At 41.5% G+C, this 27,599-nt stretch overlaps 1 protein-coding gene across 1 annotated transcript; it reads right to left on the bottom strand.

Moving 5' to 3' along the window:
• Nucleotides 1-5,573: 5,573 nt before the first annotated feature.
• On the bottom strand, nt 5,574-23,269 carry RAB30 (RAB30, member RAS oncogene family; the record flags this gene model as incomplete). The annotated part of the gene is made up of 4 exons (XM_080695655.1): nt 5,574-5,824; nt 10,976-11,159; nt 18,748-18,831; nt 23,177-23,269. The coding sequence occupies 4 exons, from the start codon at nt 23,267-23,269 to the stop codon at nt 5,574-5,576; spliced, it is 612 nt and encodes a 203-aa protein (XP_080551781.1).
• Between the last annotated feature and the right edge of the window lie 4,330 nt (nt 23,270-27,599).

Here is a 27,599-nt window from a genome sequence, read left to right as displayed (position 1 = left end):
GACAAAAATTGCTTATACTTATCTCATTTTCAAATCCAAGACCTAAGTTTTGTTATTTTCCACATGAAGTAATTTGGCCTCAGTTTTTTAAAATTCACCTTCTCAAGAGAATCAAGGAAAACCATCAAATGTCACTTGAGACTTTTCTAAAACAAATCTCAAAGATGCTTTCTGCCAATGATCTACTAGTCCATCTTTCATGGGAGCTGGAAAACTTCATGCTGATCTATTTGTGGAATCTTTAATAAAAATTTTTACTCTGCTAAAAAGGTCTATCCTGAAATCCCAAAGAGAGACCATTATTTGTTAAACCAAGCTAGATAAATTAATTTACGTGACTTTACATAACTTCTACTAAAATAGTATCTTTTTTACTTTTGATTCAGTAACTAGTCTGTGGCTTCCATGTCAATGAGTGTGAACTGGCAAGGCCATCCCAACTTAGGGCATAATGACAGAGCAGCTCTTGGCCTAAGGAAATATAATCAAATGCTTTCCTAGAGTATGGGTGTATTTGTGGCAAAAGGATAAAGCCTTTTGTGTATGTGTGTGGTACTGGACATGGAACCCAGAAGCCTCCTACTTCTGAACTATACTCCCAGCCTTATTTTATTTTAAAATTTGGAACAGGGTCCCACTGAGTTGCCAAGGCTGGCCTTGAATCTGCGGTCCTCTTGTCTCAGCCTCCCAAACTGGGATTACAGTTTTGTGCCACCACCCTCAGCTAAGGAAAACCTTTTAAAGAAAATCACTAGAGCAGTGTGTCAACAGATATTTAATCAAACTTGTTATGAGGAGCAAAGTATTGCAATATAGAATTTTAAGTTAAAAGGTCATTTGGTCTAACTCCCAACCAATGAGAGGATCTCCTCCACATCCTCTTTGCTGGGTTCTCATCTACCCTCTGCTTGATGGAGGTTATAACCTGGAATGGCCACTTTCATGAGAACGAACTTCTTGAGAAAGTTCTCCCTGACATGGAGACCAAACCTGTGGTCATACCTCTATTCACTGGGCCTCTTTCTACAACTTTGAGCTACAGAGCATCTTGCTGTAATATACTAATATACTCCCTGCTCCCAGACTGTCCCATAAAATTCTTCAAGGATTCTTCAGATATCTTACATTTTAAATTTCTTTACAAAGCTGGCTATGCCTCAATTTGTTTTTAATTTCAAAGTATGTCTCCCAGGAATGATTGTAACATTTCAATATCATGGGAATTAAGATAGGAGACAAAGAACCATCTTTCTTATCCTAAGATTACTATATTAATTAGTGGTTTGAAGGAATATTTCTTAACTTAGTATGAAGAAATTACCAATATGTATAATAGGGAAGGCAGCTTTTCTTTCAAACATAGTCTCATGTCACAAAAATGAAAACCAAAAAGAAGAAAATATATCCTCCCTTTATCCCAAAATTAGCATTTAACAACACTGTTTATTGGGACACACCTGTAATCCCAGAACTTGGGAGGCTGAAACAGGAAGATTGCAGGTTTGAGACCAGCCTCAGCAATTTATCAAGGCTCTCAGCAATTTGGTGAGACCCACTTTTCAAATAAAAAATAAAATAGAGCTGGGGGTATAGCTCAGAGGTTGAATGCCCCTAGGTTCAATTCCTAGTAACACACACACACACACACACACACACACACACACACACACACACACAAAAGAGAGACAGAAATGCAATACTTTTCAGTGCTTTTCTCTAGTTAACTCTCAGAAAGTGTTGTTACAATTACATCAAAACACACATGTCAGGAAGATGGTTGAGAATTATAGTTAAAACAAAATTCTTGAAAAAGGAACCAGCAAACCCTAAGAACTCTTCCAGATGATAATGAGGAAGAGATCCCTAAGTATTTATGACCACGAAATCGAGTTCTACAGAAATAGAAAATGTCTATTTTTAAGGCTATTGGTATGATATATGGAAAAATGAAAGTTTTTTTCTGATTAAAGTAAGATGACATTTCATTCTGTGGTTTAGCTTATAAAAAAAAAAGTCTCTCTTTAATGAGAATACCAGTTCAAAATCATTCACAATTGATTCTATTCTGAGTGAGTTACTGCTGAAACTTGATGCTGTGCCTGGAGAAACTACCCTGGAGGAACAGGGCAGATGAGGCCTAATATCAGCAAAGTCACCAGTGCCCACTCCCCCTCTCCAGGCATACATTCATGAACAAAAGCCTAAAGATAAGGAATCCAGTCCTCTGCTGAATGTGCTACCTCCCGACAAGTCTAAATTGCTTAAAATAATCCTAATCCAAATCTTTTGTTTTGGTCAGTGTTTTTTTTTTTTTTTTCTTTCTTACCAAACTCTGAATCAGAACTTGACATGTTGTCAAATCAACCCATGTGAGTTTTGTTTTTAGTTATTTTCTTGTCACTTGACTTGGGGAGAGAGGTTAACACAAAATGGCCAAAAGACAGGGAGAAAATAAGGCCAGCAAGAGCCAGTGGCTTACCCTAAGTAATTTACAGAAAAGATGGTTGCCCCTGTAATTAAATGCCACTATAATTCAACAGTCTGATAAAAACATACAAAGGAGCATGAAATCCTTTGAGGCTATAACATCCATAGTATCATTAATATCAGCAAGTTATCATTTCATAGGTTCTTCCATGTCTGGCTCCAGAACATGAATGTGTTTCCATTGAAAACTGAAAAAAATTTAGCCAAATATTTAATAATTTTATAAAAAGAAGAAAAAGATTGTACCAAATACAGAAGACATGGAATCTGATGCTCCTGTCAGACCAAGCCAAACTAAGCTTTAATAAAACAACTCTTTTTTTTCATCTGCTATTAAATAAGAATTTGTTTTTATCTAAAGAAGGCCCATTTCAGCAAATGTTGCCCTGGCAATAAGACCTATTAGGCAAACCAGTAAGTGTAGGTCTTGGCTTCAGATAAGATGACATCATTTAATTAGCATCTTTCCTCCAAGTCTACTAGAAGGAATTTCTATTTAGCTGAAAAAGACCCTCTTGGCACTAACTCATTTATTCAACTAATATTTATCGCACCCACAATAATATATTGTCAGGGATTGTTCTCAAATTTGAGATATACCAGTGGAAAAATGTCCATAAGGCCTAATCTGAAATCCACAGAAGAAAAATAAAATAAAATAAAATGAAAGAAACAAAGCTGCACATTCTCATGTGTCCCTGCAGATGGGCCATGGATGGGTGACTGCAAGCTACAGAAAGACTGAGAGGAGTACCAGAGAAGAAAAGAGCCCAGAGCAGACAGAGCTCTCTGATCCCACTCGGAGTATGGCAAGGCTCTAATAGAGGGAGATAAACCCTAGGAAATAAGGATCCCATAACACAAGTATGGGCCTAGAAGCTGTTATTTAGGGAGCTGATATTTCAATCTCACAAAGCCCTTTAAGTTTACAAAGCATCTTTATATTTAGCACATATGTTGCTGTGAGCTGAAGTTGGGTCCTCATATGCTGGAGACACTGGATTCCCCCCCCCCTCTAAAAAGGTAATAAATATAAAATTGGGGGCATTTACTCACAGCTTAAAAAGATAAGTTCTTCAGTCCACGTTTATGAACATATTTTCTGATACCCTTAGTTGCTGGCTTAGTGGAAAAGAGGGGGGTGGGAGGCAATAATAATTATAAATAATTTGGGTTTCTACTAAAATGATTATTTTTCCTGCAGAGTTATATTCTAAAAGAAAGGCAATTTGAGGTTCTGGAATTCCCTTTTTCTCCTCATAGAATTAAGGAAAAAAAAACAAAAAACAAAACAGTGAGGCCAATCAGAAGGATCAGTCCCTTAACAGTATGTGTAAAGCCCATGTGTAAGAGATTGGTCATTCAGAAACCTGCTAGAAAAATGCCAGAAATGCTTTGTCAATACCACATTCCACATGACTCATTCCTTTACAATTAAATAGCTTTCAAACATCAACAGATCAGGACTGAGACTGTCACCACTGGCAGCAACAGTAGAGTGACAGATCACACCCTTATTCCATTACTCATCCCTCCGTTACACTAAGCAGCACACGACAAAAACATCTGACAGCACCAACAGCCTACAGGTTTAATTATGTTCCCAATTTGCATTTATATCAACGAACAAATTGGAAGGTATCAAAGTATGGCACTGAAGAGACAGGAACACAAACAGCAGTACATTTTCCGTTCTGAGTCCTGTTTTTAAATTGGCTAAGGAAAGGCATATAGACCTCCATTTGACTTGGAGATTTGCAGTAACACATACATGTCTGGATGGGAGAAATGGAGAACCAAAAGAGTAGAGCAGGAATGAGACAGAAGAGAAGAGAAAAGAAGAAGAAAGAATGAATGGTCATGAGTCTAAGGATTGGTGACAGCTCAACCTGCTACCACAGGAAAATTTATCTAAGGTTATTGAAGATACAAAATGGTTTGTGAGACTTTTCATCTGTTGCTACTCTCATTTATACTAAAAATATCTACAAAATCCTAAAGCTTGGTTTTTCCAAGAAGGATAGTACCAGAAAATAAAAGATGTCACCTGTTAACAAGGACTGTGCTCTGCTTGGAAGCCTGCTCCGCAGTCCATTAATCCACAGTATTTTGGTCATATCTGGTCAGTTTTCTCATACTACTTACAATGTTTTGGAATTCATCATTTCTACTGGAATATCATCAATCATTTCAATTGCTTCTTTGTTTTTCAAACTTTCATTTAGTCAAAGGGCAGGAAAGATAAGAGAATAGAAGATAATTTCAAGAGGAGATTTAAAGGGGAGCATGAGAGAAGAAGTATTCTCCTTTTCAACAAATCCATCCTAAAGAAGGTAATAATGAGACTGAAAAAGAGTGCTGATTCATGGACTTCCCCCATATTTTTTTTTTATTTCTATGTAATACATTAAGGACATCACTGTACTAAAATGTTTGGTCTGTGAAATAGCGGAATCATTAGCACCAAAAGGAGTCATGAAACTTGTATATATTATTGAAACAATGATTGTTATTGTTGGTCATGGGTAAAGGTTTAATTTTTACATCCCAAAGTTCTTGAAAGTGCCTGTGGACAAAAGAAATAACACTTTTCAAAGTCTCTATGGGGACATCCATATACACCACAGAGACAGTACTTGGCCTTCCCAGTTTTGGTTCACCTGGTAGTCAAGAAAACCAGGGCCACCAGAAGATCTCCCCTGAAGCCCTATAGCACAGCCCCCACATGCACCCACTGACGTGCAGGAGGGATCCCTACAGTGCATTGCCCCCTGGACTGTGTTCAGGAATGCGCTTTTACTTGCTTTTTAAAAAAACAAAAGCAACATGCTCTGCAGATCCTGGAGTGCCTAGTGCAATTTTCTCCTCGCTCCAACTCCAGACCACAAAAGGGTGAGACCATTAATATGTTCTGCTAATGTCGGCCTATGGACGAGGCCCTTGGCCTGCCATGCTTTGAAAGCTCAGGAGCCCACACAAGTCAGAAGGTCCGAGAGCAGGAGCCACAGTCATCGCCAGATTTCCCCAGCAATTCCTGGCCCGCTGGGGTGGCTGCTGATTCCTTTCACTTCTCCTCGCCTCAGCCTTTAATTGAAATTACAACAAGTCAAATAGCTGATGCTTTTCCCTTCTCCCGGCAAGGGCGAGGAGACACTGTTCACCAGCGTGTTCTGTCTGGCTTCGCTGATGAGCCGGCATGCTAGGTCAAGAAAAAGCTTCTCAACATTGTCAGATTCCTTGGCAGAGGTCTCCAGATAATACATGTCCTGAGCTTCTGAGAATTCTTCTGCTCTCTGCTGGGAGACCTCTCTCCTTTCAGCCAGGTCAATCTTGTTGCCTGTGACAGTGGGGAAATCAAAGAAAGAGTCATCACTTTCGTTGTTGTTGTACTAGAGAGTGAATCCAGAGGCATTCTACCTCCAAGTTATACCCACATCCGATTTTATTTCTTATTTGGAAATAGGGCCTAAGTTGCCAAGGCCAGCTTTGAACCTGTGATCCTCCTGTCTCAGCCTCCCAGGTACTGGGATAACAAGCGTGGGCCACCACACCCAGCTACCACTTGACTTTTTGTAGGCTCAGAAGCATCAGGATTAAATTCCTGATTTAAAGTCGAACCAGACAAATGGTTGAGTAAAGCAAAGTGAATGTCACTTCAATTACTGGAATGCTTATTTTAAAATATTACCACCATTTGTAAAAACAACTGAAATGTACATCAGGGTATTGGCTGAGTAAACGATGGTAAAGCTACATCTTTGTAAAGCAAAGGAGTCTTTGCCCCTGTTAAAGCTATGAGAAATATTTCTAGATATTGCTATGAAATGAGAAAACTAAGACATGTTGTTAAACATAAAAGTAGAAAAAATATACAAAATATGTATTATATATATATTTATATAACTTAGAACTAAGAGGAAGAACATATAAATATATATATACATATATACACACACATACTTTATTTGCTTATTTTTATTTTATTCATTTATTTTTTGCAGTACTGGGGATTGAACCCAGGGGCATTCTACCTCTGAGCTATACCTCTAGCCCTATTTTCTCTCTCTCTCTCTCTCTCTCTCTCTCTCTCTCTCTCTCTCTCTGGTGGTACTGGGGGTGAAACCCAGAGGCTTTCTACCTCCAGGCTACATTCCCAGACCTTTTTTTATTTGGAAACAGAGTCTCACTAAGTTGCTGAAAGCCTCATTAAGTAGCTGAGGCTGGCTTCGAACCTGGGCGATCCTCCTGTCTCAGCCTCCCAAGCGCGGGGATTACAAACGTGCGCCACCACGCCCGGTGTTATTCTTTATTTTGAAACAGGGTCTCACTAAGTTGCAGAGGGCCTCACTAAGTAGCTGAGGCTGGCTGGGAACTTACGGTCCTCCTGTCTCAGTCTCCCTGAGATTATTGGGATTACAAGTGTGCACCACTACATCCAGCTTATTTGCTTATTTTTAAACAGAAAAGCAAATTAAATTTTTAGCTTAAATGATAATGGTTTTATATTAAACAAACAAGATCAAAGAGACAGGAATAGAAACCAGATCTCTCTGAATAAACTTTGTTTTATAGATTTAACTTCAGAAACTTTTTAATATTTGACATAATTTTACAATTAATTATAACTATGCAATTATACAATTAATACAAAATAAAAAATAGCAATCTCTAAAAACTGAAAGCAAATTTAAACAAATGAACATGGTTATCATGTAATGGTATCATCACACACAACTATTTCTAGTGAGTTTAACTATGCATCCTTAGGTGTCTATACATGTGTATATATAGTAAAATATACATGGTGTTTATATATATATATATTGTATTTACTGTTAATACACACACACACAAGACAAAAAAAGAATTAAAGGAAAACGTTTGAAGCCGTTTCTGTAACCATCTGGTGGTAGGCTGGTATTGTTATTATGAGGCTACAGCAAATGAGTAATTATGCTGGTCTCACTGGAAACTGAGATTTGGGTCACAAGAATGAAGAAATACAGAGATAAGCTTAATGAAGTTAAGTAAAATTTCCACAGTCTTGAATTACAAATGGAAGTATCAGTATGAATAATTCATGGTGCATTTTATCCTTAAAAAGTTTTCTACATCTATTCGGCAGGAAACCTGACAAAGGTGATATGTCAACAAATGTTACCAGACAACATTTCTTAAGTGATTGAATTGGAAAAGAACTCTGGTTGGGGAATTCTGTATATGAATTATGAATACCTCACGGTATTTTTACCTGTGCCGATTCTTCACTGGAAGAGATCCTGAAGTTAAGCCTGCAGGGTTGTTATGAGACAATGGCCCCTAGGAACACTGAGGTTCCTAGGCCAGGGCAGATCCCACACCTGCCTGAAGTGAACCTTGTTTCCTGGCACCTCAATTGTCCAGGGCAGGGAGGGTCCTGGAGAGCTACAGGGACTGCTGTGAGGATGACTTCCACCAAGAGGGATGCCTGATGCCAACCTCTGGGCAAGTCACGTTTGCTGTCCTGTATCTTTCCAGATGAATGTGATGCCAAGCATGGCTTACGGTAGTCTTGTGAGTCAGAACATTTAGTGGAGCCTAAGAAAGCAACCCTCTTGTGGACGCCACAGAATCCAACATCCACACACATACACATACGAGCTCTGTTCACTGAAAAATAATGGCCAAATCGTCGGTAAGGAGGACTCTGAGGACCTGGGTTGTACCCTCTAACTGTAAACTTCCCATTAAAAAGAAACAGCATTTCTTGAAGAAATGACTAATTCCAGGGTGGGCAAGGTAGGCAGAATAGATGGGGAACATAGAAATAAGATTGGTCATGAGTTAGTTGATAATTGTTGAAGTTGGGAGATAGGCACATGGGTATTCTCTGTACTGTTTTTTCTACATGGCTTGTATTTGAGATTTTCCATACTAAAAAGGTTTGGTTTTGTTTTTATTTGTGATACTGGGTATTGAACCTAAGGGCATTCTACTTTTGAGCTATAACCCCAGTCCTTTTTAATTATTATTATTTTTTGCAATACTGGGGATGGAACCCAGGGGCATTGTACCTCCATGATACACCCCCAGCCCTATTTTTTAGTCCTTTTATATTTTGAAACAGGGTCTCACTGAGTTGCAAAGGGCAAAGTAGTTAAGGCTGCCCATGAACCACACCGCAATCCTCTGGTGTAAATTAGCCCGGCTAATTTTTTTACTTTGAAGTAGAGTCTTGCCAAATTTCTGAGGCTGGCCTTGAACCTGTGATCCCCCTACCTCAGTCTCCCAAGTTTAGACATATACCACCATACCTGGCTAAAAAGCTTTAAAAAAAAAAGTCAATCCCTTTTTCATACTGAACTAGTTATCTCTTCCCAAATCTTCATTTAACTTTCTTAGATAAAACCCCAAGTAATAATGCTTTGACTCAAGTTTTCAAGGATTTTCTGTGAAACACAAAGAAATAGGTCCAGAGCTGGAGGCTTTCAAATTATTCATGGCAAAGGTGTATCCTTGTGCTTGAGGGTTGTCAAGAATGTGCATGGAGCACGAGCTCACAGAGAAGCAGATTCTTGCCTGGTATGGTGGCGCACGCTTTTAATCCCAGCATTCGGGAGGTGGAGCCTGGAGGATTGTGGTTCACAGACAGCCTCAGCTACTTAGCGAGGCCCTTCGCAACTCAGTTAGACCCTGTTTCAAATATGAAAAAAATTTAAAAATAGGGCTGGGGGTGTAGCTTGGAGGTATAATAACCCCTGGGTTCCATTCCCATTCCGTAAAAAAAAAAAAAAAAAAAAAAAGAGAGAGAGAGAGAAGCAGATTTTTAACCAGCAGCCTGAAGGGAAAGTCCAGCAACTTGTTACAAAGGAGCATATCTCATGGACAACCATGAGATGCAGGGAGCTGATCTTGCTACTGTGTGACCTTGAACATAGAATTTCACACTTCTAAGCATTGGCTTCCAAGCCAATAAATTAGGGACCATGGCATGTAAAGTTCCCAATTCAATTCCTGGCATGTATATAAAATTTATGCTTACTATAAAATGTTTATGTTACTATAAAATGTTACTTGGGGCCCAGTGTGATAGCACACAACTGTAATCCCAGTACTTGGGGGCTGAGGCAGTACCATAGCAGGTTCGAGGACAGCCTTAACAATCTAGCGAGACTCTCAGCAGCTTAACACGACCCAGTTTACAAACAAAAATAAAAAGGGCTGGGAGAATAGCTTGGAGGTAGAATGTCCCTGGGTTCGATACCCAGTCACACACACACACACACACACACACACACACACACACTTATTTGGCTTACTGCTAACCATGATTTGTAGTTTCACTCTAAGTTTCTGAGGTTCTCTACCCATATTTCCAAATTTAAATCTTGCTAGACAGCAAAATGCTAACAAAAACATCTATAAAACCATATAGTTATTAATACTCTTCCTACACAACTAAAAGAGTTTTTAATTATCTAATCCACTTTACTGTAATTCCATTTTTACTGAGTATAGTTGTCACCACAGCAAAGCAAAGGTTGTGTTCTGTTCCCCCCCACCGCCACTACACAGAGGTTCAGTCTTCCTACAAGTTGAAACACACTGCCACATTTCCCTTAGACTCTTTCTGAAACCAGAATTTCTCAAATCAGCCTAAATGGAAAGTGAGGGGGAAAAAATAACCAACGTCGGTTTTGGGTAACAATTGCCTTAAAATAATGAATTCTTTATCAACTTACAAGAGATATTTCACTTTTAGACCAGTTTCCACAATCTTATAACTATTGTTTTAAAAAATGTATAGCAGCCAGCTGGACGTGGTGGCGCACGCTTGTAATCCCCGCGCTTGGGAGGCTGAGACGGGAGGATCATGCAGATTTGAAGCCAGCCTCAGCTGGCTTAAGAGACCCTGTCTCCAAATAAAATATAAAATAGGTCTGGGAGTGTAGCCCAGAGGTAGAGGGCCCCTGGGTTCCATCCCCAGTACTACCAAAAAAAAAAAAAAAAAAATTATAGCAACCTATGTAATTAATTTGCAATCTCCCAACTTCTCCCCTAGAACCTACATTGATAGAAAATCCAATCGAATTAGCGTTTTCTACTTTATTTTTCTAAACCATCACTATGGGATAAAATGTATTGCATTTTCTCTTCAGTCTCAGAGGAGTCAATGTTGAGTTCATGACATACACAGCTATAGACTATATTCTTAGACGGTACTAAGGAAAGCCCGGCGTGGTGGCGCACGCTTGTAATCCCCGCGCTTGGAGGATCACGGAGGTTCAAAGCCAGCCACTCGCGCTAGCTTAGGAGACCCTGTTTCCAAATAAAAAATGTAAAAATAGGTCTGGGAGTGTAGCCCGGAGGTAGAAGGGCTTCCAGGAACCCCAGTACCACCACCAAAAAAAAAAAAAAAAAAAAAGAAGGTACTAAGGCACAAGTATTATGTGATTATAAATTTTCTGATGCCCACATATCAGCCTCCCACCTCATCATCCTTGCTTACCTACTAACACAGTGATGACCTTGTTGCTGGCATACTGTTCTATCTCCCGCAGCCACTCGGGAAGGCAGCGGAAGGATTCCTCACACGTAATGTCGTAGGTAAGGATCAAGGCATTGGCGCTTCGGTAATAACTCTGGGTGATAGACCGAAATCTCTCCTGACCTGCAGTGTCCCAGATCTGGAGCTGTAAAGGAATAAGAGAAGAATCAGATTGGAGAAGTAGAAAATAAAAGGGCATCTCTTTGCCGGGCATGGTGGCGCACACTTGTAATCCCAGCATTCGGGAGGCTGAGACCTGGAGGATCAGGGTTCGCGGACAGCCTCAGCTACTTAGTGAGGCCCTCTGCAACTCAGTGAGACCCGGTTTCAAAATAAAGAATAAAAAATAGGGCTGGGGGTGTAACTCGGAGGTCAAATGCCCCTGGGTTCCATCCCCAGACCCGAAAAAAAAAAAAAAAAAAAAAGAGCATCTCCTTGCCTTAGCTTGGAAATGGGAACACCTTCACGCAAATAATTTTGTGGTCTTTTTTTCATAAAGAAAGCACTTATGCTGGGCATGGTGGTGCAGGCTTGTAATCCCAGCACTTGGGAGGCTGAGACAGGAGGATCGCACAGGTTGGAAGCCAGCCTCAGCTACTTAGTGAGGCTCTCAGCAACTTAGTGAGACCCTGTTTCCAAATAAAATATAAAATAGGTCTGGGAATGTCGCCCCGAGGTAGAAAGCCCCTGGGTTCCATCCCCAGTAACACACACACACACACACACACACACACACACACACACACACACACACACACACACAGAAAGCATTTATGATTTGTTGTTGTTGTTAAAGGTTTCTGGTTGGGACAAGGGCTTACTTTTGTTTTTCTTTGCTATTAAGAATTCTCTCTTTATTCTTAAAAAAAAAATAGTCATGGTGGTACATGCCTGTAATCCTAGTACTTGGGAGGCTGAGACAGGAGGATTGCAGGTTCAAGACAAGCCTCAGCAATTTAGGAATGTTCCCTCTGCAACTTAAGAGACCTTGTTTCAAAACAGAAAGTAAACACAGCTGGGGGTGTAGCTCAGAGACAGAATGCCTCAGGGTTCCATCTCTAGTAAAATAAATAAGTAAATAATTGAGTAAGTAAATAAATACATGTTATTGGGCAGCCAGGTGTGGTGGTGAATGCCTGATGTCCCAATACCTGGAGGCTGAAGCAGGAGGATCCCAGGTTCAAGATAGGTTTCAGCAACTTAGCAAGGCCCTGAGCAACTTAGTGAGACCCTGATTCAAAATAAAAAAATAAAATAGGGTTGGGGTTCTAACTCAGAGATAGAATGCCCCTGGGTTAAATCCGCAATGCCCTCAAAAAAAGAAAAGAAAAAGAAAGAAAAACATATTAAGCATTAATTATCCTCCAAGCCCTACTGCAAACCTTTTATATGGAGTCACTCAGTCTTTAACAATAATCCTGAATTCGACACTATAATGATACCCCTTTCTCATACAAGAAAACTAAAGCTCAGACAGGTTAATCAACTTGCTTGGTGTCTCATAGACAATTTGACCAGGTATCGTGGCACTTTGAAGCCACTGGTATTTCAGTCAGCAACCAGAGGAGAAAATCCAACCTCACCATCCTTTTCAGCTCAAAATTCTAATGAACATATCAAGGTATTACCTTTGTTGATTAAAAATAGGAACCATACCATGGCAGACAAAACATTTCCATTTATCACATTTAAGCTCTGTGACCTCAACATGTCACTAAATCTCTTGGGGCTTCAGCTGTTTCCTTATAAAATGAGGCTAATAACATGCAACTACCTGCTATAAGTTCACCTTTTCTAAGATCATCTACTAGTTCCAAAGCCTAATTGTGTGTGTGTGTGTGTGTGTGTGTGTGTGTGTGTGTGTGCACGCGCATGCGCGTTGCTGAGGTATTCACCTTCAAGCTACACCCCAGCCCTATTTTATTTAATTTTATTTAGAAACAGGGTCTCTCCATGCTGTCGAGATTCTTACTACTTGCTGAGGTTGTCCTTGAACCTGCAATCCACCAGTCTCAGACTCCCAAGTACTGAGGTATGCACCACGCCTGGACAATGATTTTAATAACAAAGAAGAAGGCAAAATGCTTCCCACATCTCCTTCCTCAACTTCTGTGCATAGAACAGAGCAAGACTGAAAGAGACCAGGTGCTCCAGAGAGACTGCTTGGTGGAGAGCAAATCACAGGGCCTTGAGAATAAGAATATCAGCAAAAGCAGTAATTTCCCTCTGACTGTATACCCAGGTTGAAAGTGTATTCATCTCCTTAGACACGTCACCACTTCTCCAAGGACTGCCTTCCAGAACCTTCCAGTTAGGCAGGGCTTCCGTCCCCCACTCCCCAGTCTCCCTTGCAACACAGCACGACATTCTCCTTCATGGCACCTGACACTCTTGAATAATTTGCTTAATACCTGGCTTCCCCACTTGACTTCATAATGGAGGAGTCAGGGTCTTTTTTACTCACCTACTAGTTCCTGGCAAAGAGTAGATGCTCAAATATTTACTGTCTCATTTAAAAAGACTGGTGGGTGGCTGGTGGTCCCTGTCTCCAGTCAGCAGAACATAGACTCTGATTTAAAGCTGTACTTTATTTCTCTTTAATAATACACAGCAAAGTCTGTGTGCTACAGATTTTTGCTGGGACAAAACCTATTTCTGCTTCAAACCTCAGGGGCATGGTGCCTTAGGCTAGCAGGTGATTGTTGTAAAGCCCCATCGAGCCTTTGAAACACTTGAAAGTAGATTTAGATATTATCAATCATTAGAAATCAGCATGTTCTCAGGACTTGGGGACAGCTTTGAGCATTCAGATACTTCCTAGAATGATGGGGCCTTATCATGATGTATGGGACTTTCTCAGAAGGAGCTGCCTGCCTCTAGCCTAACGTTTTTTATCAAAGCTGTTCATATTCCACTGTCTTTATCACTCAACTTGGTTTCACCATCCTCTACCCAGTAAGAAGTCATTCGCTGCTTTTCAGCATTTATGAGACATTAGTAATATATGCAAGACACTGTCCTAGGCACAAGGAAGATACAAGATGAACAAAACATGATCCCTAATCCCAAAGGGCTCATAGTCTATAAAGAGGCCAAAAGCACCATGTGAAATGCTCTATTAAAGAGGTAACCGGACTCAGTGTCTCCTAATATTAGTCTCATATATTCTCAGTACTTTAGCTGTGAATTTTCTAGCGTCTCTCCTGTCAAGTATAGGGCGACTCCACTGTCTATCTCCTCTCCTCTCCTCTCCTCTCCTCTCCTCTCCTCTCCTCTCCTCTCCTCTCCTCTCCTCTCCTCTCCTCTCCTCTTCTCTCTCCTCTCTCCTCTCTCCTCTTTTCTCCTCTCCCCGTTTGGTACTAGAGGTTGAACCCAGGGGCATTCTACCTCTGAGCTATAACCCTCAGCCATCTTTATTGTGAAATAGGGTCTCACTGAGTTGCTGAGATTCTCATTAAATTGCTGAGGCTAGCTTCCAACCAGTGATCTTCCTGTCTCAGCCTCCCATGTAGTGGGATTATAGGCATGCACCACCGCACCTGTATTAGTCTCGCTTCTTCTTTGCACTATTTAACCTCCACTGCCTCCCTGTCAGAATAACTTATTGTTGTCCCTGGTTTACTAGTCTGTTATCTTGCTAGGCCTGAGTTCTTTGAGTCCCAAGGCTGTCTCTCATTTGACCTCATAGCCTCCAGTGCCTTCCCAAAACAGTATGTGGTGGACATAGTTGAATGATAGCTAACTAAATAATAAAGGATTGCAGAATCACACAAGAAGAATCCATTCATTTTCTTTAAAAGACTCACGGGATATAAAAGGTTTCACAAACTAAACATTATTAGAACCAAATGACAGCAAGTTCCTAGGGGGCAAAGATGCCTTACCTACCACAGTGCTCAGCACAGAACACTATAATACAGATAGATGAACATATGATTGAAGATATGAATAAGTGTACCTACAGAGCAGAGATATATGGCACATCTATTATAGCTCATTTAAGGCTTAAGTTTTGCTTATTACTCATTAATTTGTGATAGACAAAAATCAATCAGTAGGAGAAAATTCTGCATTTTTCCAATTTTTAAAATTGTGCTAAATGATACAGAATTGAAACTTATCGTCTTAACCATTTTTTAAGCGAATAGGTCAGTAGGCTACAAACATTTCAATTCTATTTTCTGCCCGAGGTCACCTTCATGACACAGACCACTTTAAGAAAAGGGCCTCTCCTTCAATCTTGCCTTTAGTGATCTGGCACACAGTTTCAGTAGTGACAAAAATCTAAGACTTTCATCCATGCCTGTAATCCCCATACCTGAGAGGCTGAGGCAGGAGGATTGCAGGTTCGAGGACAGCCTCAGCAAGTAGTGAGACTCTCATCAACTTAGTGAGACCTTTCAAAATAAAAAAAATAATAAGCCAGGTGTGGTGGCACATGCTTCTAATTCCAGTACTTGAGAGGATCACAGGTTCTTGGCCAGCCTCAGCTACTTAGTGAGACCCTGTCTCAAAATGATAGATAAAAAAATAGGGCTGGGAGGGGTAGCTCAGAGGTATAATGCCCCTGGGTTCATCCCCAGTACTGCAAAATGTATTATTATTATTATTAATTATTGCTGGGTTTGTAGGTTGAAGGTAGAATGCCTTCAGTCTAGGAGATATTCTAGAAAGAATGATACTTGTAGGGAAGGCTGAGAGAGCTGATGAAGAATCAGGAAAGAGACCCTGGCTCTTGGTTCTGGTTCTAGTCTGGTCCTGCCTCTTGGTTGGTGGGTATATGGTGCAGACTGTCAGTGGATTCTTTCCTCTGTATAAGACTCTGAGGAAGCTGCACAGGGCTAACAAATAGACACTTAAAGCTGGGGTGGTGGCGCACGCTTGTAATCCCCGCGCTTGGGAGGCTGAGACAGGAGGATCGCACAGGTTCGAAGCCAGCCTCAGCTACTTAGTGAGGCTCTCAGCAACTTAGTGAGACCCTGTTTCCAAATAAAGTATAAAAAAGGTCTGGGAGTACAGCCCGGAGGTAGAAAAGCCCCTGGGTTCGACCCCTCAGTACCACACACACACAAAAAAAAGACACTTAAAAATCACCAAGAAGAGGTAGTCAGTAAATGTCAACAAGTATGACAATAAAATAACCACTGTGCCCTTAGTGATGCCTGGGCAGCTCTGGCCTCTTCTGATAAAGGGCTGAAGAAGTTTCTCCTATGCCCACACACTAATGAAGCTTTTTGATTAATATGGTTGTAGATAGCCATAGGCAGATCAATTTACCCCGGATTTGGGGGGCTGGCCAACTCTCATTTTTTATAAAGTTCCAGAAACCTGAAGAGGTGTATTGGGGATGAGAACTGTGTTATGAATACCAGGATGAGTAAGACACAAACCTTGCTCTTGGGGAGCCTGTGGTCTTGTGGTGGAGCCGAATGCCATCAAAGAGGAATTCCAGCAGTGTAATAAGCACTTACAAATGAGGATACAGTTTTCAGAAAGTAGAATAAATGGAATACCTATGTCTAGGGATTTGAGAGAGAAAAATAAGCCTGTTCTTTAATCGTGGGAGCCATTTTTATTTGCTCTATTCCCAGACAGTAGCTGGCATATGGTAGGTACTAACATTTCTGGTCAAACAAATGAACTCACATACATAAATGGGAAACCAGACATCTGTAAGTAGAATGCATGAAATAGTACTTATTCTCCCCAAAAGGTCAGCAACCACCTCACCTCTGCTGGGGCAGTGGAAAGCTACAAAAGGCTGCACCAATGTCCCTTAAGCACATGCCTGTCTGCTTCCTGTCCCCTCACCCTAGCTCCTCCTCATCCCAAACACGCTATTTTTCTGACCTTCTGGCTGGTATTTATGTGGAATCCTGACTCCACCTTTCCCTTCCAGTGCCTCCAGCTCTCTGTTCACTACTGTACTTGGTTGTGGATGTCTCTGCAGTAAGGAAACCACTCAGGAGCCTTGTCCTAATGCTTCTTTGTGATGTCAAGTGTTTAGGAAATGCTGCAAAAAACATCACGGAGCTTCTCTGTTCTTCCAAAGAACTCAAAAGGAGTGCAGGTGTATATGGGAGGAGGGTGCAAATAACATGGACCCAAACTGGAGATGCTCAGGTTGGGATCTAGCTAGACTCTGATGCCAGTTTTCATTGTGCTGCTGATGTTTGGGTTAAGACTTCTTCCCATGGGGCTCAGCTCTGAAAGCTCCAACAGTAGAACTTCACTGAGTGGTGGGTGAAATGCAGTGTCAGTGATCAGTATCTTCACTCCACGTCACACTGTGTTTCTTTCCATCACCTTCCTCCTTTCCTTGCTCCAGGGTGATAACCTGCTATGACTTCACTCCCCTCTCATCTCACAGCAGAGGAGATCCCAGGCAGGCACAGGGCATACTGGTTTGCAAAAAAGGTTCGAGTCCTGCCTAGCACCTTTCCTGACTATGAAGCCATGAATAAGTAAATCGCTTAACCTTTGAGAAGCCTTAAACAAGGCTAATATCACTTACCTCCCAGGATTTATATAAAGATTAAGGTAGCTATAAAATACATGTAAAATGGGGCACATACTTTTAATCCCAGTTCTTGGGAGGCTGAGACAGGAGGATTACAGGTTTGTGGATAGCCTCCACAACTTAATGAGACCCTGTTTCAAAATAAAAGAATAAAATAGGGATTGGGGTATACCTCAGATCTACAATGCCCCTCACTTCCATCCCCAGTACCATATACACATACTATAGATAGATAGATAGATAGATAGATAGATACACACATATACATGTATGTATGTATAGATGTATACATATATGTTATATTATGTATCATATAATATATAAATATATACACATACACACACACACAAACACACACATACACACACACACATATGAAAAAACACCCAGCAGGGTCACTGATACATAGTAAAAACTGAATAAACACTATCTCCTTTGTCCTATTATTAAACATAACACACTTCTTTCAGGTGCCAAGCCATGCAGAAGCCACCACGTAGGGGTCAGGCTAGATATCATGAACCCTCTCTTGAACCCCTCATGTATTATTTCTCTCTTACTAAGAATGATGGCATTGTGGGAGACAGGATAGTGTGTGTGTGTGTGTGTGTATGTATTTGTGTAGTATTGGGGATGTAACCCAGGGCCATTCTACCTCTGAGCTACACCCCCCAGCCCTATTTTATTTTTCCATTTTGAAACAGGGCCTCACTAAGTTTCTGAGGCTGGCTGTGAACTTGTGCTCCTCCTGTCTCAGTCTCCCAAGTACTGGGATTATAGGCGTGCACCACTGTGCATAGCTCAGGATCATTTTAATAAGTGATTTATATGACTTAATTATCTAAAATGAAATGTGGCGATTGGGAAGCTTTTTATGGGGCTGTTGTTTAGAGGAGGGTGCAATGCTTACTGGCCCATCTCAGCAGATGCAAAAAAGATATTTCTTCCATATTTTTATATGACCTCTGACCTGACAGTAGACAAGACAAACTTGCTTTGGTCCTTCTTTCTCTGTCTTCCTATTCATAAACATATCCCAAATCCCTTCCTGCCCCCATAAGAGAACTAGAAATAAAAAGTTACAACTGAGTATACTGTTTTTGCTGAGGGTTTCAATTGGGAGATTTAATAAATAGGATGAAAACATGGTTACACTTCCCCTAAACTCACACAGAGCGCTCAGGAGACTTACTCAACATTTACCAAGTCTTACCTTTACTTTTTCACCATTAATCTCCACTGTTTTAATCATAAAATCAACTCCAATTGTGGCTCCTTGACCTGGAGGGAAAAGACCCTAGAAAGAAATAATGGAAATAACAGTTATGTACATCTTTCAAGTAAATGGAATTCTGTACCCTCCTTTCCACCTACATCGGGCCCTTCTTTGACTGAGTTATCTAGTAGAAAAGAGAACTCTGGCTACTTTCATAAAAGCCCTATTTAATTTAATGTTTTTGTTATTGGTTGTTTGGAGGGCTTTTTGGGGGGACACTGGGGACTGAACCCAGGGGCATTCTACTTTCAAGCTACACCTCCAGCCATTTTTATATTTTTATTTTGAAACGAGGTCTCACTAAGTTGCTAAGTGTCTCACTAAATTGCTGAGACTGGCCTCGAACCTTAGATCTTTCTGTCTCAGTCTCCCAAGTACTGAGATATCAAGCATGTGCCACCATGCCTGGCTTAATATAATGTTGTATATATGTTTTGAGAGAAAGAGAAAGGAGGGAGAAGGTGGTCGGGAGAATTTGTGAGAGAAGCCAAAAGAGAAATTGGGACAAAGAAAAGGAGAGGATAACAGAGAGTAAGAGGAGAGGATCGGTAAAGGACAGAGGATGGGGGGCTGTTTTCAAATAAGAAACAGAAAAATCAGACACAAGGAATCATAGCAATGAGATCATGGTTATTAGGGGGAAATGAATAAGTGCTCTAAGAAGGTAAAATCAAGGAAGCTTAAAACTGGTTATCAGTCCTGACCACAGGCAGCCAAGGGGGCAGCCAACAAATATGAAAAACTGAGAACTCAGCATAAGAAACATGAGCAAGACAGTGAGGCTTTGAATTTTCTTCCACCCTGAAGGTGATCACCACCCTCCATAGCACAATGTGCCATATGCCTGAAATTACAGGAGTTCAAGTCCAATGGCACGGGAAGACACCTAAGGAGACATCAGGGAGACAGTGGAGCAGAAATAGCCTGAAAGCTGGACATGGTGGCACACGCTTGTCATCCCAGCATTTGGGAGGCTGAGACAGGAAGATTACAGGTTTGCGGCCAGCCTCATATCTTTAGTGAGGTCCTCTGCAACTTAGTGAGACCCTGTTTCAAAATAAAAAATAAAAAATAGGGCTGGGAGTGTAGCTCAGAGGCAGAATGTCCCTGAGATCAATCCCCAGTACTGCAAAAAGAAAAAGAAAAAAGAAAAAGAAAGAAAGGAAAGAAAGAAAGAAAGAAAGAAAGAAAAGAAAAGAAAAAAAAAAGAAACAGCCTTAAACCGGGAGGTGGCAGACTTAGGATCTCTGGACCTCAAATCCAATGAGATTCAGGTTGAGGTAGGCTATAAGAAAAAAAAGCTTTACCTCAAACTGGAAATGTAGCAGTTTCCAGAAAGACAGGACATTAGCAAAATTAGGTATATAATATAATTTACTGTGCATAATATTTCCCGTAAACTTAGAGGAAGTGAAGAGTAGCAAGGAATTCTATTAGGAAAGAACTTTTTACCTAGACTCTCTTCACTCATATTCCAGAATTTCCAGAAATTAAAGTAAAATGGTCTTTATTAGCTCTGGCATCTAAGACTGGGGCATCTGTAATTAAGTCCTTTCCCTAACAAGAGAGTTCCTTAATTAAAATTTGAACTTAAAAAGCTGAGCTTCAAACCAAAAGAAAATGTTCCACTGTGTATCTGCAAAAGATGTAAATATAAACATTCAGAACTTTACTTACAAATATTGAATCAATTTTCTTCTCTTTTGGCTTGGCTCAGATACAAGGCTGCCAAGCTTCAAGTTTATAGCTCCAGCTGTTTTTCAGCCTAACAAGTGCCAAAAAAATAAAACAAATCCTTCCCGATATCTCCTCCATCATTTTGTTCCCCGGGCCTTTATGCCTCAAGAACAGCTGAATCCAATTCGTTTTAACTGCTTATTAAATAACAGAAACAAACATAATCCTGTCTATGAAATATGAACTTTGGGGAGAGCTGAAGAGCTGGGGAGGGTAAAAAGTAGTCAGCAAAGAAAAACAAGAAGAATGTGCTTGTTGGTAAAAAAAAAAAAAAAAAAAAAAAAAAAAGACGGTTCAAAAAGAGAAACATTTTCACCTTGAATTGACAGCATTGTGTTTTTAAAGAGAAGACATGAGTTCTAATCCTAGCCTTGCTACCTATATGACATGAGCTCCCAAGCCCGGTATTCAGTCCCTCCAGATCTGAGCTTCTCATTTGTAAAATAGTTATCTCTCAGTAACAATTATCTTTCAGTAAGGAGACAAGGGCAAGGAAACTTTTGATAAAAGGACTTGAAAGTTTCTCTACATCACTGCAGTTTCACAGACTTGTCCTTCTTTCAAAAGCAGAAAAGACTACTAATGTTAGATGGAAGTCAAACCAGTTGGAGTTTCCAATATATCGTGGTGGCTGACAGAGCCCCAGATGCCTGTTAGATTTTGCTTTTGACTTGACCAAGCCAAGGCTTAGTAAAAATCACGAGTTCTTTTCTGCGTTCTCTTATCTTGTGAAAAACCCTGACATTTCCAAAGTGACCCTGGGCCTTAAAACTGGTTTTTAGCCAATCTGCTTCTCTAGTTTTCCACAGACCCACAGACTGTCAGAGTTTAAGGGGCCTAGGGGCTTGCCAGGCTCTTAACATTCAGCAGAGAGGCCGGTGACGGGGAGGAATCTTACCCAATCCCCCAGAGCAAGCCAGGGGTAGAGCCAAGAAGAGAAACAGTGTCTTAACTCTTTCTTTTTCTTTTTCTTTTTTTCTTTCTTTTTTTGTATTGGGAATTAAAACCAGGGACATTCTACTTCTTAGCTACATTCCTCAGTTCTTTATATATTTTTAAGTATTCAAACAGGGTTTTGCTAAGTTGCTAAAGGCCCTGCTAGATGGTTGAGGCTAGCCCCAAACCTGTGATCCTCCTGTCGGAGTCTCCCAAGTAGTGGCACGCCACCATGACTGGCTTGTGTCTCAACACCTGGGCTAGTGCTCTTTCACAAGTTGCTCTACACCTTAGATCTAATCTCAACCTTCCCAATGAGCACTTTATGAAACTACAAGCTATATGCCTGGTGGTTAAGAAAGGGACATCATTCATATTTTTCAAAGGAAAATACAAAAGGTGGTCTACTTCAGAATGATTTCTCACTAATTTCCATATTATATCAAGCTGTGATCTTGGCCATTGATTCTCAAGAGGGTTTCCCGAAGGAAACTTGTACTGAAGTCACTTGATAAGGATTCAACCCAAAAAGGACAATTAATTCAGTTCAGGTAGTTCTCCACTGTCCTTACTTCATTCCCATTGATGAGGTTTAGCAAGTCAGACTATTTGGTTCTAAACCAAAATGATTCACTCGGTTTCCTAGGAGGATATGAGTGGGCATAGAGAGAGAGTTTGAGGTTAATGTATTAGAGGTTAATTTAAAAAATAAAAGTTTCGCTGGGCGTGGTGGCACACGCTTGTAATCCCCGTGCTTGGGAGGCTGAGACAGGAGGATCGTATGGGTTCGAAGCCAGCCTCAGCTACTTAGTGAGGCTCTCAGCAACTTAGTGAGACCCTATTTCCAAATAAAATATAAAAAAGGTCTGGGAGTATAGACCGGAGGTAGAACGTCTCTGGGTTCCACCTCCAGTACCACCAAAAAAAAAAAAGAAAAGAAAGAATAGTTTCAGTTTGATGTCCCAATTAATTTATTCCCACCTTTGGATTATTAAGAACTATTTTTAATAATCTATTTTTTGTACCGAGGATTAAGCCCAGGGGCATTCTATCTCTGGGCTACACCCCTAGCCCTTTTTATTTTTTATTTTTTTTTATTTTATTTTTTGTGCGGGTCTGGGAATGGAACCCAGGGGCATATAACCTCCAAGCTACACCCCCTGCCCTATTTTTTTTTTTTTATTCTTTATTTTGAAACCGGGTCTCACTGAGTTGCAGAGGCCCTCACTAAAGTAGCTAAGGCTGTCCAGGAACCACAATTCTCTGGGCTCAGTCTTCCAAATGCTGGGATTACAGCTCCTTTTTAAATTTTGAAACTGAGTCTTGCTAAATTGCTGAAGCTAGCCGTGAACCTGCAATCCTCCTGTCTCACCCTCCCACGTACTGGGAATACAGGCATATGCCACCATGCCTGGCTTAATCTATTTTTGATATTACACACTGAAAACAAATCATTTGCCCCTTTCATAAAAGGAAGAAAGAAGAGATGTGGGAGAGTTGATGTTGATTCCCAGAACCCTGCTCCCTTGAGGCGCTTTGGAAAGCCTCTAGGATACAAAGATGATGCAGCTTTCTAAGGGTGTGCTGAAACACCCAGCCGAGTGCTGGCACTGGGACCAGCTGTCCATCCCATCAGACTCCCTTGAGACAGCAAGACCCACAAGCCCACACCTGGGCTTCCGAGTTCTCTTACCTGAGTGAACCGTCGGACTAGGCACGTCTTCCCCACGCCGGCGTTGCCAATTAAAACAATTTTAAACAGGAAATCATAATCTTCCATACTCATTTACACAGCTGCAAGGCAAACAGGCAAGAGTGTGAGGGGCCGGGTCAGACTTGCCCACAGAACTCAAGCTGCAGGAGCCCTGTCTCCTCGGGAACAACAGGTCTGACGCACTTGGAGAGCAATTTAAGGCTCCCCTCTCGTGACCCTGCCAATGGGAGAGGAAAGCAGGTGCTTGGTCACAGACGGACTTCATTCCTCCCCGCCACATCAGGCCACAGAAAGCAAACAGATGTCCTTTCACCTGGTGACCTTTATTCCTCCAAGCAGTCAGATCACATGGTCCCCAAGTGATAAGATCTGTTTTCTCTGAGTACTGAAAAAAGATTGATTACCAGGTGAGTGGGATGACAGAGAAACAGGGACAAAGGAGAGCTCATCCCAAGCTTATGGGCTGCACATGCCTTTGGGAAGATTTAGCTAGTAGGAGGCTGCAAGGAAGGAACTATGAAATGCCCTTTTAGTCTCCTGCAAGTCTTGGGGGTCTTGGCGGGAGTTGCGGTCCCCTTGCTCTCGTACCCCTACCTCACCCCATATATTTCCTGCCAGCCATGCAGACGCTAAAGAGCCTCCCAAAGTGCCCTTTTCCCCATTCATCTGGGTTTGGTATATATATCATGTTCCTCTGACTGGGATGTCCTCCCTCCCACTCTCTCTGCATCATGAAGTCCTTCAAGGCCCCAAACAAATGTCTCTTTCTCTGGGGTTTTTTGTTTTTGTTTTTGTTTTGCTGATCTTCCTCAAATAAAGCAAAACACACCTGCCATTCCCCTGTCCTAAAATTCCACTTGCTGTATCTATTTATTTATTCAAATGTCGGTCTCATCCTTGAGGAAAGGAATTAATGTCTTTCAACTCTATGTTCCTAGCTTCTGGGGCCAAGTCATACTCAGTAAATGCCTACATTAGAGAAAAGAATTAATAGATGGACATACTACTTAGGTGTGGGCCTTAGTTTCTCCAATCATGATGAAAAGAGTGCTATATGCTCTATCTGCCTCAGAGGACTATTGTGAAGATTTAAAACACAGCCTGTCAAAGAGCTTTAGTACCCTATCCTGGTGAAAGCAACCATTATCCATTGAAAGCTTACTGTAGTACTCTGCTATCACCTGGGAGAGGAGACATAGTCTGCCCACAAGACCAATGGGAGCAAAGTTAACAAACAATAAAAAAAAAAATTTAAGTCATAGGCAGAACAGACCTAGTAGACTCTGGAGGGAGAAGAAAAGGAAGTTGGTAACCCCTGGATGAAGAGAGAGCTTGGGAGAGTTAGAGAAGCCACAGGGCACTCCTGCCAGCAGTTCCAAAGCTCCCATGGCTGCAGGCTTATGGTGCAAAGCCCAACGTGCAGAACCTGTCAAGTGACTGGGAAAGAAAATCCTCAGCCTGCAAACGTGATTTCCATGTGGATTTCAACTAGCCCTTGGAAAAATGACTGATATGGAAGCCAACATAGCTCACAGAGTTGTGTCTCAGATCACTGAGACTGTAAAGGAAAAGCATTTCTTTCTAATAATAATCTTGGCCCACTGTGGCCGCTGTGAGGTCTCACTGGGAAGCTTGCCTGGAGGGGGTCAAGAACAAAGGACTCCAGAAAGGTAGCAAGAAGCCTCTAGCCATCCCCCTGCCCCAGCCCCATAAATTAACCTGCTCTGGATCAGATGGCAAACCCACCAATCAGAGAAATACACAACTGCTTTGCTCTCCCACCCATCCTAACTCCCATAAAAAGCCCCTAGTTTGTAAGGAAGGGGCTCCTGACTCTTGAGAACTCTCTCTTCTGGTCAGTTGCCTCCTCCCCAGTTTTTTTTTTTTTTTTTTTTTTTTTTTTTTTTGTGGTACTGGGGTTCCTGGAAGCCCTTCTACCTCCGGGCTACACTCCCAGACCTATTTTTACATTTTTATTTGGAAACAGGGTCTCCTAAGCCAGCATGCGCGGCTGGCTTCGAAACTGCGTGATCCTCCTGTCTCTGCCTCCCAAGTGCGGGAATTACAAGCGTGCGCCACCACGCCCGGCGCCTCCTCCCCAGTTTTAAAAGGGGTTCTTTTTTTTTTTTTTACTTTTTTGGAACCGGGGATCGAACCCAGAGCGCCACACCTGCAAAGCAGGCGCTTTGCCACTGAGCTACATCCCGGCCCTCCTCCCCATTTTTATTCCAGAATAAAATCTGTTCCTGCTGTCGAGCTATGCTCTTTGACCCCAAATTTCCCAAGACCCTGACTTCTCAACTCCTAGCTAACTCCTTCTCCTCCTTAGATCTCAGCTGAAATATCCTTTTCTCTGGTATGCCCCCTGCTGAATGCGCCCATAACACCCCCCCCCTTCATCAAGGCAATGGAGTGTGTATATGAGACTTGAGCCCAACTCCTCCAAAATCACCTTCATCATCCTCATCATCTCAGTCTAAATACCAGCCACTCATTTAATCTCAAACAACGATGGGGTGGACACAGTTGGCCTTTTGAACTTGACAGATGAGGATACTGAGGCACAAGAGAAATTTAAAAAGAAGGTGTTAAGTTTCTATGGCTGATAACTAGTGAAGCTGAGTGTGGAACCCAGATCACCTGTCCCCAGCACCCACCTCCGTGAACCATTCCTTGACAGCGCCTTTCAATGATGCCTGGCTCAAAGTAAGACCTCAAGAAAGATGTGATGAACTGAATGACAAAGGAACTACTCAGTAAATGGGACTTCCCTTCTTTCTCCCCTCTGGCTTCTGATCCAAAACTCTCTCTACCACAGTATCTATAGTGGTTTACATAAGAATCAAAGTCGAACGCTTGATAAAGCTCAGGTACATGTGCATCAATCAAAACTCACTGTGAAATAGGCACAGGATAGCAGGCAGCCCAGCTGTGTGGACCAGAACTCATACCTTTCCTAAGCCAAGAAGCAACAGGAAACACAGGACCAGGCTGCATTCTTTTCCTGCACTTAGATTGTTTGACACATTTATTTCTACACCTTTGTCCGATGTCAAAGAAGTCCAGAGAAGAATGTCCAAAAATAAAAACCTGAGAAACAGGGATCCTAAGAGGTTATCAGTGCCTCAATTATGGACCTTTATGAAAAGAAGGAGAAAGAGAGGCTCTGTCAGAGTCAACACTGTCTCACATTGTCACCACCCGGAGCAAGCCACAGGAAAAAAAAAAGACATTTTCCCTTTCTGTGAGAAATTTCCTTTCATGCTTTGTTGACTTTTTTTTTTTCTTTGTGCTGGGGATTGAACCCAGAGCCTCGTGTGCAGGCTAAGCATGTGCACTACCACTGAGCTACGTTCCCAGATCTTAATAAACTTCTGGAGAAAATATATTTGGTCTCTTTAAAACTTGCCAGCTCTCTGTGGCTAAGGATGGACTATAAACTCCAGGTTATCCACTGTGGTTACTGTTCTGTTTCTAATAGAAAACACATGATGAATGAAAAGCTCATAGATTCTCGGTAAATACGATACTTTGAGGAAGCCCTTTGCTTGGTCCATAACATAATGGTCCAGGCATTACCAATCACTATGTGATGAGAAAGTACTCGAGGAGTGGGAGACCCATTCATTAAGAAGCAGACTACCATGTTACACTCAGCCCTACACTGAAAAATCACACTTTATCTTCAGAATAAACACCCTGCAAGATGTGCTGCTGGCCAAACACTGCTCTAGGGATTTTCCATTCTATACTCTAAATAATAACAAACACTAAGCGCTGGCTCTGAATTGGGTATTCCTAAATGAGCATTTACTCACTGAATCCTCACAACAACCCTATGATGTAGGTACTCTTATTACCATCTCTAACATACTGATGAAAAACTGTGGCACAGAGGGGTTATCCCAAAGTCATAGCTAATTAGTCTCAGGACCAAGATATAATACCAGGTCCATCAGATTCCAGAGCTTCTGAAAAGGATGCTGTCTCCTGTCTTGTGACTGATAATGAATGCCACTGTATCTATCATGAGGGCTGGAGGCTCAGCTGAATGAAGCCACAGGCCCCTGTATACTTCAGTGTTCTAGAAGCCCTCGCTCTGAAAGCATCTTGCCCACATCACTGGGACCACGGGCTGGTTTCAGATCATACGGTGCTCCTCACTGTGTGCCCAGCCAGGGTCCCTCTAAGGAACTACACTCAGGCTTTTCCCTTGAATTCCACTCCATTCAGACATCAATTTGTTCATGCAACTAAGTACTAGGCACAAGGGAATAAACAAGAACACTACTCAGATGAACAAATAAAACCCCCAATATTGCCATCACCACCATAGCTCTAAGTAAATAATGAATCCACGCATGAGATTCAAAAAGAAAAAAAAATAGATGGGAGAAAATGA

The sequence above is a fragment of the Muscardinus avellanarius genome (assembly GCF_963383645.1).
Source record: "Muscardinus avellanarius genome assembly, chromosome: 1".
NCBI lineage: Eukaryota > Metazoa > Chordata > Mammalia > Rodentia > Gliridae > Muscardinus > Muscardinus avellanarius.
Note: the sequence above shows the minus strand (reverse complement) of the source record. Positions and strands in the feature narration are given on the sequence as shown.